The following is a 12,500-nucleotide window of genomic DNA, read 5'->3' as shown; positions in this document are numbered from 1 at the left end:
AATCATGGGAGGACAAGCAAAAGTGTGATTTCACACGGCCAGTATCCCAGCATGCAGTGCAGCCTGAGATCATCACTGAGGAGGAAATGTCTCAGATCAGTGTGTTTGGACAGACGGCAGGAGCTCTCATTCACAGGTATACACACATTACACAACATTATCACTGCTCTCACACACTGAGTTACCTTCAAGATCTGATTGAACTCGGGAGTGTGTGTGTGCGCGTGTCTGTGTGTGTGTCAGCATAAGGGAGATCGCGCAGTCTCACCCCAGTATGGAGCAGGAATTAGCACACGCTGTCAACGCCAGCTCTAAAGCCATGGACACTGTGTACGCCAACTCCAAGAACAACACAGTGAGTGTGTTTTATTTGATAAAATACCTCATTCACTCACCGATGCCTGTCAGTGATAAACGTGTGTGTGTGTGTGTGTGCAGGGTCTGACTTGCAGTATAGTGCTACAGATGATCAGCAATGTGAAAGCTCTGCACAGTGAGACGGAGCTGTTGCTCACAGGAAAGATGTGCTTGGTAAGTAGTTAACATAAACGCACGTGTTAGCATGTGAGCTTGTTAGTGTGTATGTGTGTGAGATGGTCTCTGTGCCCTGCAGCAGTTGGACCCACCACAAAAGGAGCAACTTCTTGCTGCTTTATCATCCGTTGCGCTTCAGCAGCGCAGACTCCTGGAGATCAGCTGGATTAGCGCGGCCATCGACCCGACAGATGACGAGGTACACGCGCTAATAACGTTATAAAATGTAAAAATGCTAACCAATCACGTAGCTACTAATCCCCACCTCCCGAAATCAACAGAAACAAGCTACAGCTACCACTAATCATAACTAATCATAAAAACACATTGCTAGACACAATGACCATAAATGCACCAAATATAGCAAACTTTTATGTAGTTAATAGTTAAAAAGTAGTGACGTAATGTATAGCTAGTGATTGCTAACAGACTGTCTAATTCTTGTGTGTGTGTGTGTGTGTGTGTGTGTGTAGGGACATTCTTTAGATTTCTCCAAGCGTAGTAGAAGTGCTAAATTTCGGCTAGTTCCCAAATTTAAGAGGGACAAGAACAACAAGAACAGGGAGATGTACACCACTCTCAACATGCCTGGTACGTATTACTCCATGGTACCCTGGTACTAACTGCCCCAGTATTATTTCACAGTTCCCTTACTGTATGACATCACCTTAATCTTATGTTAACTGTAGAGGTTTTTACCTCAGAATTACCTCAGGATCTTTACCTCAGGATTCCCTCTCAGTTCTCTCAGAATTACCTCAGGATTCCCTCTCAGTTCTCTCAGAATTACCTCAGGATTCCCTCTCAGTTCTCTCAGAATTACCTCAGAATCACTGCAGTTACAATTAGTGAAAGATTAGATTAGAAACGTGTTTGGTTTAAATTTACACTCCAGTATATTGTACGCACGACTTGTGACCTGTGTGTGCATAGTGTTCATTATGTACAGTGTATGTGTGTGTGTGTCTGTGTGTGTGCAGTAAATCAGTGGGGGGTGGAAGAAGTGGCATGCTGGTTGGAGCAGCTCTGTCTGTCAGAATATAAAGAGATCTTTATCAGACACGACGTGCGCGGACCTGAACTGCAGCACCTAGAGAGAAGAGACCTAAAGGTAATTGTGTGTGTGTGTGTGTGTGTGTGTGTGTGCGCGTGTGTGCGTGCAGTCCACCGCATATTCAGCTCAAGATTTTCACTGTGTCCTTTCTCTATCTCAGGACCTGGGTGTAACGAAGGTCGGTCACATGAAACGGATCCTGCAGGGAATCAGAGATCTGAATCGTAACAGCACAGCCAGTGAGGCTTAGACTCTCTGAGCCAATCACACACTCAGAAGGGCGGGACCAGCCTCAGCACAGCCAATCAGTTCAGAGGGACCAGTGCAGTGATGTCACTCAAATCACGGCTCAGCTCAGTGCCTTCATTTCACATTTGGGACATCAAACTCTACTGCCAGCCTGTGTGCGTGTGTGTGTGTGTGTGTGTGTGTGTGTGCGCGTGTGTGTGTTAGAAGGAGGAATGGAGTGGTAAATAAGAGCCATCAGTAATCAAAGGGCTAAATTTGAAGAATGTGCTGTTATTACTAGCCATTAGCAAAAAAACAAACATATCAGGAATCACTTTGTCTAATCTAACCACACTGCGTCAAGACAATCAAGTGATGATCATGTGAGAAATATATTGGTCCAACAGATACAACCACAATCTACCTGTGTGTGTGAGTGTGTGTGAGTGTGTGTGAGTGTGTGTGAGTGTGTGTGAGTGTGTGTGAGTGTGTGTGAGTGTGTGTGAGTGTGTGAGAGAGCTACACTATTCAGTGTATAAAATCCTATATCAGTGTTGGGGTTTGTGTCGGCGTATAAGGTTTAACATGTTAAGTGTCTGTTGTTTGAGTGAGAATTCCTCAGTTAAATGAAAAGTCCTGACTCATTAAAGTGAACTGTGCAGTGGTGCATCTTGCTGTGCAGGATGTTAAAGTCTGTAATTAAACTTGATCATTAACCAAACCTCCAAGTGTCATACGAACACAACCACTCAGAAATTCATCACAAGAACCGGCTTCTTTTTCGCCCCAATCATACTAAACACGTCAGGAACAGAAAGTGTTAGAACCTGGGAGTCATAGAAAGTCCATTTCTGTTTGATACCCAACTTCTGTGATGGTATTAAAATCTAAATAAATCACTTCTGTCTGTGGATCAGTACAGGTGCAGTCACTGAACACCACATTTAAACAGCCTGATTAACACTAATATGATTGAACATGACTGATCAGAGGTGTGTGTGTGTGTGAGAGAGAGAGTTAGCGATTAGCCATATCATTATGTCCCGTAGTGTTTGTGTTGAATATTTATTAAGCTCTGTGTGTTTTGTACAAAGCTCTGTATGAGTGTACATACATTCCTCATGTATAAACTGTCTATTAAACCAGCGCTAAGTTACACAGGTTGTGTTTGTGTGTCTATTTTATATTTGTGTGTGGATTTTAACATTTGTTGTACTACAACAATTCTACAGTATATTATGATTGGCTAGAAGGTGTTAGAAACACTAATTCTGCTTTGTGTCACACCACATGACATCACCTTGTTGATTATTATCTTATAGAGGCATGCAGCCAAGTGTTTTATTCTTTACTAAGCGTATTAATTTATTAAGGTCAATCGAATCAAATTTTATTTAACACGTGCACATACTTACAGAGTACGTCATGGAATGCAGTGAAATGCTTTTTACGTCTGTCCGGTATTCAAGCATAAAAAAGGAATGGAATTAAGGATATCAATAAAAACCAAAAGGAGGTAGATAAATAAAAGTATAAACTATAAAAAAAATATGTGAAAATATATGCATGTACATAGATGCATATGGTTGATATTTGCAGTACAAATTAAAATCTGTGTAGAAGGTGTGGGTGCAGGTCCAGAACATTCTCACCTTTGTTGAACTGTACAGTAGAAAGGCCCCAGATAAGCAGGTCAATTTAAGAAGTCATAAAAAAACTAGAGAATGTGGCTCGAATTAAAGGAGAAATGGAAAAGGATGAAAAGAAGTGACTTGCGTTGGCCGGGAATCGAACCCGGGTCAACTGCTTGGAAGGCAGCTATGCTCACCACTATACCACCAACGCACGAGACAAAAAGCCTTACATAAGTGCAGACAGACGTGTGGAGAAACTTTAAACTCAGAAGATGAATCCTTTTTAATCTGAGATTAAACTATAGTTGTGTTCTCACTGCTAGAATTTCTCAAAATGGAAGACATGACATCATAATAATAATTATAAAAATAATATCAAATGAAACTGTAACAGAAGTTATATTTTATATAAAAATATAAAATAAAGAAAACACACTGCGTTGGCCGGGAATCGAACCCGGGTCAACTGCTTGGAAGGCAGCTATGCTCACCACTATACCACCAACGCAACACAACGACCACCTTCACTATTTCAGCCCTAATAATGTTTCAGCCCTTAACTCCGCTCTCAAAATAAAGTAGTCACATTATTATTTATTTATTTATTTTATTTATTTTTTTGTTTTGTTTTTTATTTGTTTATTTAATTCATCTATTTATTTTATTTTGTATTTATTTATTTATTTATTTATTTAGTTTTGTTTTATTTTTTATTTGTTTACTTAATTTATCTATTTATTTTATTATTAATTTATGTAGTTTTTATTTATTCATTTTATTTATTTATTTTGTTTATTTTCTTGATTTTATTTATTTTTTCTGTTTTATTGTTTATTTTATTTATGTTACAATATCACGAATGCTAACACAGTTTGAGCGGTTAACACTCGGGCTGTAATACCATATGACTCCGTCCTCCCTACATCACCGCACTACACTCGCTTTACAGTAACCACGTCTCCGCTCCCTATGTAGTGGTCTTTAATCTCATGTGTATCGGTTTGGGATTGAACCCGAACTAACGCTGGGCGTGAGGACAAAGTCTTAAGCTTTGTGCAAAAAAGTTATTTACAGGAATCGCAAAATAAACATTTATCACAACGAACTGAAAATATAAAGAGAAAAGGATATTTATTTCGTATTAAAATGTTAGATTAGCTAAAGTACCGGATCGAACCCACGACTAGCGTTAGATATAAAAGCGGTTTGTTCTTTTTCACTCCTGTATTTACAGATGGATTTATTTGCAGATCTTCCTGCTCCTACTAACAACTCAAACTCGGGTAAGAAGACACGTGTAGAGACGTGAAGACACGTGTAGAGACGTAGGAAGCTGTATTTGTTGTGTTTTTCTCAACTGCTAGCTAACGTGTTCAGTCGAACGTTGTAGACGCTAGAGCGAAACACAGCTAGCATGCGTGCTAACGACGCTAGCTAATGTTTGTTAGTTAACTGGCTCTTTTGTGAAGATTAAGTTATTATATATATGTGTGTTAAATGTGTGTGTGTGTGTAAGGTTGTTGTGGGTAAATCAGCATTGTGGGTAAATCAAAGCACTAAACAGTGCACGAAAGTGTTAGCTTAGCATAGCTTAGCTTAGCATTTCTTAGCATATCTTAGTTTAGCTTAGCATAACTTAGCTTAGTAAACAAAGCCTGAGGGATCTGTGGATCTTGTCGCTTTTCTGCTGGGAGCTTTGATGTGTACTGTATAAGTCTTATGTGAACAATCTAAACATTTATATATTTAATATAATAAATACTTTATTCTCTTGCTTCAGTAGATAATCTCACCTGGATACTTAAAACCTGCTGCTGTATTCATAATGACTGTGTTAGTTATCACAAGACTGTGAAGTGTTCAGTTAAACTTTAAACACACTCAAGTCCTAAGCCTTTACCTTACAGTCTGTATTTAACACTGTAAAGTTGTCACTCTCCCATTAATGACAATCTGCTTCTCTGCACTTCTCTAAAATTGTGGTGTTGTGTGTGTGTGTGTGTGTGTGTTCGTGTGTGTGTGTGTGTTCAGGTAAAGATGAAGACAGTGTGCAGGACAGAGGAGAGAAGAGACACAGGGACACGGACTCGGACGACGAGCAGAATAAGACGGAAAAGAAAGTTTGTAAAGGTTTTCAGCATTTACACACTCGCACACCATTAGACAGGGTGTGTCTGAGTGTGTGTGGATGCGTTCATATTGTGTGTGTTTGTGTGTGTGTTGCAGGACTGGCAAAGCTCAAGGGTTTTGTAGCAGCGCGGCGTGGTGAGCGAGAGGACATGCAGGACGCTCATGTCATTTTACCAAACCTCCATACACATACAAACACACTGTCTACAAATGTGTGAGTACATACACACACACACACACACACACACAACATAGTGAATCATGTAGTGAATCACACAGCCGGAGTCTTACACTTTGTACGTGTGTGTGTGTGTAGGTCCAGGCTGGCGTATTTTGCTGTGTTTGATGGTCATGGTGGTGCTCGAGCTTCTCAGTTTGCTGCTGAACATCTGCATCACACACTACTTAACAAATTCCCTAAAGGTGTGTACACACACACACACACACACACACACACACACACACACATTTTAACACTGCACTCTATATTACACTACTTGACACATCTGACTGGTGGCATAGACACCCACTCACTTCTTTCTTGCCCAAACACACACATTTATTTGGGTTCTGAACATTTCAGCAGTATGTAAAACCCTCAGACGTATAAACCAACCTTAAGTCTGAACCAGAACGAACCTTATCTGATGTTTACAGGTGAGATTAGTCACAGTCTCTCACCACTACATCCTAATAACTGGCCCCTTGATCACAGCTGGTCATGTGAAGTGATTCACACCCTCCATCTTCCCTCACTCACACACACCATCACACCAAGACATCTTTACTCTGACCAGTCATTCTGTTCTCACCATCACTGGCTGAGGGGATGGCAACACACCTGAGTAGATTGGATGTTTAAATTCTCTTTACTCTGTGTTACGGTAAGGAGAATTTGAAAATTTGGATAAACTGGTGAGGAAATGTCTGCTCGACACGTTTCGCCACACGGATGAGGAATTCCTGAAAAAAGCCTCTAGCCAGTAAGTGTTTATCACCTTGCTTTTCTTTCTATATTTATATTAATGATGTAACATTTTTTTAAAGCTTTACGATATGTTTGTGTGTTTATTGTAGGAAGCCGGTATGGAAGGACGGCTCCACAGCTACGTGTATGTTGGTCGTGGATGATGATCTGTATGTGGCCAATCTGGGAGACAGCAGAGTGAGCACTTTTTGAGTATATTTAGTATGTGACTGATTTTTTTTATAGTGTTGTGTGTGTGTGTGTTTGTAGGTTTTCAGCCTACTGTTCTTCTGTTCGCTCAGGTTAACGTTAGCGGGTTGGGTTTACATGTTAAATTCAATACAACCGACATCATTTCTGACTCACGAAGATTGTGCTTCTGCTCATTTGTGTAATTCAGGCAGTGCTGTGTCGTGTCGAGCCCACTGACGATGGAGAGGAGAGGTGTGTGTGTGTGGCTCTCAGTAAAGAACACAATCCAACTATTTACGAAGAGCGCATGAGGATACAGAGAGCAGGAGGAACCGTCAGGTGGGATTAAGGCTTGCGTAACTGCGGGTACGGATCCGACTGAAGCCGGACGATGCACTGAAAATGTGTGTGTGTGTTTGTGCACAGAGATGGACGTGTGTTAGGTGTGTTAGAAGTTTCTCGCTCCATCGGTGATGGTCAGTATAAACGCTGTGGAGTGATTTCAACACCTGACCTGAGACGCTACACACTCAGCTCTAAAGACAAGTGAGACTGAGACACACACACACACTACATACTTCCTGACACATTCCTCATTATGTCTGTGCTGTAGCTCCATGTTAGTGTGTATGAGTCGTGTGTTAACGACGTGTCGTCCTGTGTGTGTGTTCAGGTTTGTGATTCTGGCCTGTGATGGACTTTTCAAAGTTTTCTCAGCAGATGAGGCTGTTCAGTTCATCAACAAAATTCTACAGGTGTGTATTTGTGTGTGTGTGTGTGTGTGTGTGTGTGTGAATGTTTTTGTACACATGATAAGTGTTGTTTTGATTTTATTTTCTGGTCAGATGATGATGAAGATGGAGGTTTCAGATTAGCAGTAAGGTTTTGGTCCGTGTATGATGACTGTTTCAGGGGATTGATGTCATTAATTAGATATTGCAGAGAACAATAGCGATATGGGGCTTGAGGTTTGGGATGGATTAATGATTACGCAGGTTTGAGACTGATTCATGGTGTTCGTGACGCTGGAAGTTTGGGATCAATTGATGATGGCTGCACAGGTTTGAGGCCGTTCAGGCCAGCAGTGGACTCTGTGCTAGGTTTGACATTTGGGTCAGCAGTGTTTACACTGTAGCTTCACCTGACGTCAGACTCTTCTTCTCCGCTTCTGTCATACAGGACGAGTCTGAAGAGATGAAGGAGGAGCAGACTGTGGAAGACGGGCGTTATGAAGCTGCATGTCAGAAACTGGCTACTGAGGCTGTGAGGCGAGGCTGTGCAGACAACGTCACCGTCATCCTGATCTCCATCGACTTCTGACACATTTCTCTCTCACTCTCTCTCCCTCTCTCTCTCACACACACACACACACACACACCCCATCTGAGTGTTTAGGCTTCTCGTTGCATTTTATTCATGTGAACATTTCTAAAGGTCTTTCACTCAGTATGGGGATATTCCATCAAATAAAAATCTTGCCAATGTCAGACATGCTGTTTGTTTGTGTTTATTGCATTGTTAGATGGAAAGGAAGGAACTTTATCTCCATGAATCTGCTGCCAATGTCAGCATTTAATTCTTTATATTAAACCAAAATGGAAAATATGAAATAACACCAAACTAAACTTTGGCCTGGGGGCACGGTGGCTTAGTGGTTAGCACGTTCACCTCACACCTCCAGGGTTGTGGGTTCGATTCCCGCCTCCACCTTGTGTGTGTGGAGTTTGCATGTTCTCCCCGTGCCTCGGGGGTTTCCTCCGGGTACTCCGGTTTCCTCCCCTGGTCCAAAGACATGCATGGTAGGTTGATTGGCATCTCTGGAAAATTGTCCGTAGTGTGTGAGTGAATGAGAGTGTGTGTGTGTGTGTGTGTGCCCTGTGATGGGTTGGCACTCCGTCCAGGGTGTATCCTGCCTTGATGCCCGATGACGCCTGAGATAGGCACAGGCTCCCCGTGACCCGAGGTAGTTCAGATAAGCGGTAGAAGATGAATGAGTGAGTGAGTAAACTTTGGCCTTATATTTGGTTGCTGCTAACAAACAAAAGAACAACCAGCCACGTGGTTAACATTAGGCTAGTCGATGAATCGCTATTGGTGGATTTGTGGCTCCGCCCCTTTCAAAGGCATTAGCAAGATAAAAGTCCGGTTATTTATAGAGATTATAGAGAGAGTTGATCGGCTGAACCTCGTCCCAGTCGTGCTGTGTTTGGGAACTTTGAGCCTAATTCATGCAGTTCGATTGTTTTTCTTATTTTTCTCCTATTAAATGTTAACTTATTATTTTAAACGATAATCTTTACGACACTGTATTAAGCCCCGCCCCCAGGACCAGATTTTGTTTTCTAGCAATTTAAACGTTTTTTTAAGACAAACGATTACACCGTTTTACATTAATAACCTTCTGTTATTTACACTATTAAAACATCATAAATCAGCAATGCACCATTAAATAAACACCGTTAAAAGTCGTCTAGTGATGGGACATGGCATGAAACTGCACATTGACCGAATTATACTAGAACAAAACAAACAAAACACCAGCTAACAAATTCGCAACAGAGACACCGTAAATAGTGCAATTTAATATTTAATCCCACCGAGTGTGTTTCAGGGCGGAGATTTAGTGTAGGATGTGTAAAATGAAGCGGATGAAGCGGGACTTTTATTTTGACAGGCGGTGAATCGGAGACCTGCTGCTTCACCCTGAGCAGAAAAACGGTGGAAAACAGACCAGCTGGTAGGTTTCAGGCTTTATATTAGTGAAGAATATTTATTATTAACGTTATTAAAGCACAGTGTCGCTCATCTGCACATAACGCAGATAAAGTGATTCATTAAGAGTTAATAAATACAGTATTAATAATGATGTGCTAGAAACCGGACGCCCTGTGAGCTGTAAAACCCGGCATGGATCACTTCCTGGATTTTGAGGAGTGTATCCGTGACTCTCCGGTTTTCAGGTACAGACCGCTTTGCGCATGCGGAGGATTTCTATGCTGTACGTTACGTACAATTTTATACTATTTTTATTTAGTACTATAAAGTACATCAGTGTACTGAGCTTACATACTGTACATTATAGTCTATTTGGAAGCACTTCCACTGAAGAGCTTCCTGTTGATCTGAACAATTAGATTTAGTTTTCTTCTCTTTTACTGATTATCACCTTCATTTACACCTATAACAAAAGCTCACAACACAAACACGTTGCCATTTATTTAGTCTGATATAACCATCGAATAATTCAGTCAGGTATCGCACTGTGTCAGTGTATCAGTGTGTCACTGTGTCAGTGTATCAGTGTGTCACTGTGTCAGTGTATCAGTGAATCAGTGTATCAGTGTGTCAGTGTATCAGTGTGTCACTGTGTCAGTGTGTCACTGTGTCAGTGTATCAGTGTGTCACTGTGTCAGTGTATCACAGTGTCAGTGTGTCAGTGTATCAGTGTATCACAGTGTCAGTGTGTCAGTGAATCAGTGTGTCACTGTGTCAGTGTATCACAGTGTCAGTGTATCAGTGTGTCACTGTGTCAGTGTATCAGTGTGTCACTGTGTCAGTGTATCACAGTGTCAGTGTGTCAGTGTATCAGTGTATCACAGTGTCAGTGTGTCAGTGAATCAGTGTGTCACTGTGTCAGTGTATCACAGTGTCAGTGTATCAGTGTGTCACTGTGTCAGTGTATCAGTGTGTCACTGTGTCAGTGTATCAGTGTATCACAGTGTCAGTGTGTCAATGTGTCAGTGTATCAGTGTGTCACTGTGTCAGTGTATCAGTGTATCACAGTGTCAGTGTGTCAATGTGTCAGTGTATCAGTGAATCAGTGTGTCAGTGTGTCAGTGTATCGCAGTGTCAGTGTGTCACAGTGTCACAGTGTCAGTGTGTCAGTGAATCAGTGTGTCACTGTGTCAGTGTATCACTGTGTCAGTGTATCAGTGTATCACTGTGTCAGTGTATCAGTGTGTCAGTGTATCAGTGTGTCACTGTGTCACTGTGTCAGTGTATCAGTGTGTCAGTATATCAGTGTGTCACTGTGTCAGTGTATCAGTGAATCAGTGTGTCAGTGTGTCAGTGTATCACAGTGTCAGTGTGTCAGTGTATCAGTGTGTCACTGTGTCAGTGTATCACAGTGTCAGTGTGTCAGTGTATCAGTGTATCACTGTGTCAGTGTATCAGTGTGTCAGTGTATCAGTGTGTCACTGTGTCACTGTGTCAGTGTATCAGTGTGTCAGTGTATCAGTGAATCAGTGTGTCAGTGTGTCAGTGTATCACAGTGTCAGTGTGTCACAGTGTGTCACAGTGTCACAGTGTGTCACAGTGTCACAGTGTCAGTGTATCACAGTGTCAGTGTATCACAGTGTCAGTGTGTCACAGTGTGTCAGTGTGTCAGTGAATCAGTGTGTCACTGTGTCAGTGTATCAGTGTCAGTGTGTCACAGTGTCAGTGTATCACAGTGTCAGTGTGTCAGTGTGTCAGTGTATCACAGTGTCAGTGTGTCAGTGAATCAGTGTGTCACTGTGTCAGTGTATCACAGTGTCAGTGTGTCACAGTGTCAGTGTATCACAGTGTCAGTGTGTCACAGTGTGTCACAGTGTGTCACAGTGTCAGTGTATCACAGTGTCAGTGTGTCAGTGAATCAGTGTGTCACTGTGTCAGTGTATCACAGTGTCAGTGTGTCAATGTGTCAGTGAATCAGTGTGTCAGTGTATCGCAGTGTCAGTGTGTCACAGTGTCAGTGTGTCACAGTGTGTCACAGTGTCAGTGTATCACAGTGTCAGTGTGTCACAGTGTGTCACAGTGTCAGTGTATCACAGTGTCACTGTGTCAGTGTATCACAGTGTCAGTGTGTCAATGTGTCAGTGTATCACAGTGTCAGTGTGTCACAGTGTGTCACAGTGTCAGTGTATCACAGTGTCACTGTGTCAGTGTATCACAGTGTCAGTGTATCACTGTGTCAGTGTATCACAGTGTCAGTGTATCACAGTGTCAGTGTGTGTCAGTGTGTCACAGTGTCAGTGTGTCACAGTGTCAGTGTATCACAGTGTCAGTGTATCACAGTGTCAGTTTATCACAGTGTCACTGTGTCAGTGTGTCAGTGTATCAGTGTCAGTGTGTCAGTGTGTCAGTGTATCACAGTGTCAGTGTGTGTCAGTGTATCACAGTGTCAGTGTGTGTCAGTGTATCACAGTGTCAGTGTGTGTCAGTGTATCACAGTGTCAGTGTGTGTCAGTGTGTCACAGTGTGTCAGTGTATCACAGTGTCAGTGTGTGTCAGTGTGTCACAGTGTGTCACAGTGTGTCACAGTGTCAGTGTGTCACAGTGTCAGTGTATCAGAGTGTCAGTGTGTCACAGTGTCAGTGTGTCACAGTGTCAATGTATCAGTGTGTCACAGTGTCACATCCTCTTTCTCACATCATTTCACCAGGCTGTCTTTGGAGCGTCGTGAGAATGATCTTGAGGAGCTGGAGAGTCGCATGGAGAAGGTACAGATTACCTACAGTAACACACACACACACACACACACACACACACACACATCATGTTTTTATAATTGTGTATCACATTAAACCTGAATGTCTGTCCTTTGTCTCTCTGTAGGTGATAAGGTCGTGTAATAAGATGGTGGATGATGGTCAGGTGTTTTGTTCATCTAATCAACTCTTCCTGTCTGCACTGTCTGATCTCACCACACATCATAAAAACAACACTGCTGTAGAGGTTAGTGTGTGTGTGGTGGTGGTGGTGGTGGTGGTGGGGGGGTCTC

General features: G+C 42.1%; 3 protein-coding genes and 2 non-coding genes across 10 annotated transcripts in view; 3 read left to right on the top strand and 2 right to left on the bottom strand.

The window, feature by feature from the left end:
* Nucleotides 1-2,974, top strand: part of LOC132858074 (diacylglycerol kinase delta-like) — a 17,876-nt gene extending 14,902 nt beyond the window's left edge. For 3 of the 4 annotated variants that reach the window (XM_060888261.1, XM_060888260.1, XM_060888263.1), the window contains exons 24-30: nt 1-136; nt 244-355; nt 439-531; nt 614-733; nt 1,008-1,125; nt 1,515-1,645; nt 1,749-2,974. The exon at nt 1-136 is cut by the window's left edge and continues 19 nt beyond it. In XM_060888261.1, coding sequence (XP_060744244.1) covers nt 1-136; nt 244-355; nt 439-531; nt 614-733; nt 1,008-1,125; nt 1,515-1,645; nt 1,749-1,838 — 800 coding nt within the window. In that variant the 3' untranslated portion in view covers nt 1,839-2,974. The remainder of the gene's footprint in view (nt 137-243; nt 356-438; nt 532-613; nt 734-1,007; nt 1,126-1,514; nt 1,646-1,748) is intronic. The other variant, XM_060888262.1, reaches the window with a different exon arrangement.
* Nucleotides 2,975-3,589: 615 nt separating this feature from the next.
* On the bottom strand, nt 3,590-3,661 carry trnag-ucc (transfer RNA glycine (anticodon UCC)). Its single transcript has one exon. It is a non-coding gene; the product is annotated as a tRNA-Gly (tRNA).
* Nucleotides 3,662-3,886: 225 nt separating this feature from the next.
* Nucleotides 3,887-3,958, bottom strand: trnag-ucc (transfer RNA glycine (anticodon UCC)). The gene has a single exon. It is a non-coding gene; the product is annotated as a tRNA-Gly (tRNA).
* Nucleotides 3,959-4,458: 500 nt separating this feature from the next.
* ilkap (integrin-linked kinase-associated serine/threonine phosphatase) overlaps nt 4,459-12,500 on the top strand; it is a 131,052-nt gene continuing 123,010 nt past the window's right edge. Inside the window, exons 1-10 of one of the 3 annotated variants that reach the window (XM_060888274.1) lie at nt 4,459-4,733; nt 5,482-5,580; nt 5,677-5,794; nt 5,897-6,003; nt 6,470-6,563; nt 6,658-6,745; nt 6,948-7,078; nt 7,166-7,285; nt 7,413-7,494; nt 7,919-8,089. In XM_060888274.1, coding sequence (XP_060744257.1) covers nt 4,685-4,733; nt 5,482-5,580; nt 5,677-5,794; nt 5,897-6,003; nt 6,470-6,563; nt 6,658-6,745; nt 6,948-7,078; nt 7,166-7,285; nt 7,413-7,494; nt 7,919-8,059 — 1,029 coding nt within the window. In that variant the 5' untranslated portion in view covers nt 4,459-4,684 and the 3' untranslated portion in view covers nt 8,060-8,089. Of the gene's footprint in view, nt 4,734-5,481; nt 5,581-5,676; nt 5,795-5,896; nt 6,004-6,469; nt 6,564-6,657; nt 6,746-6,947; nt 7,079-7,165; nt 7,286-7,412; nt 7,495-7,918; nt 8,227-12,500 lie in introns of those variants that run through there. The other 2 variants (XM_060888275.1, XM_060888273.1) reach the window with 2 other exon arrangements.
* zgc:162872 (BAR_ACAPs and ArfGap_ACAP domain-containing protein) overlaps nt 9,400-12,500 on the top strand; it is a 10,113-nt gene continuing 7,012 nt past the window's right edge. Inside the window, exons 1-4 of the mRNA XM_060888271.1 lie at nt 9,400-9,476; nt 9,614-9,699; nt 12,162-12,219; nt 12,335-12,454. Coding sequence (XP_060744254.1) covers nt 9,647-9,699; nt 12,162-12,219; nt 12,335-12,454 — 231 coding nt within the window. The 5' untranslated portion in view covers nt 9,400-9,476; nt 9,614-9,646. The remainder of the gene's footprint in view (nt 9,477-9,613; nt 9,700-12,161; nt 12,220-12,334; nt 12,455-12,500) is intronic.

This window comes from Tachysurus vachellii, chromosome 15, assembly GCF_030014155.1.
Source record: "Tachysurus vachellii isolate PV-2020 chromosome 15, HZAU_Pvac_v1, whole genome shotgun sequence".
NCBI classification, from domain to species: domain Eukaryota; kingdom Metazoa; phylum Chordata; class Actinopteri; order Siluriformes; family Bagridae; genus Tachysurus; species Tachysurus vachellii.
This window is presented reverse-complemented; position numbering and strand designations above follow the sequence as displayed.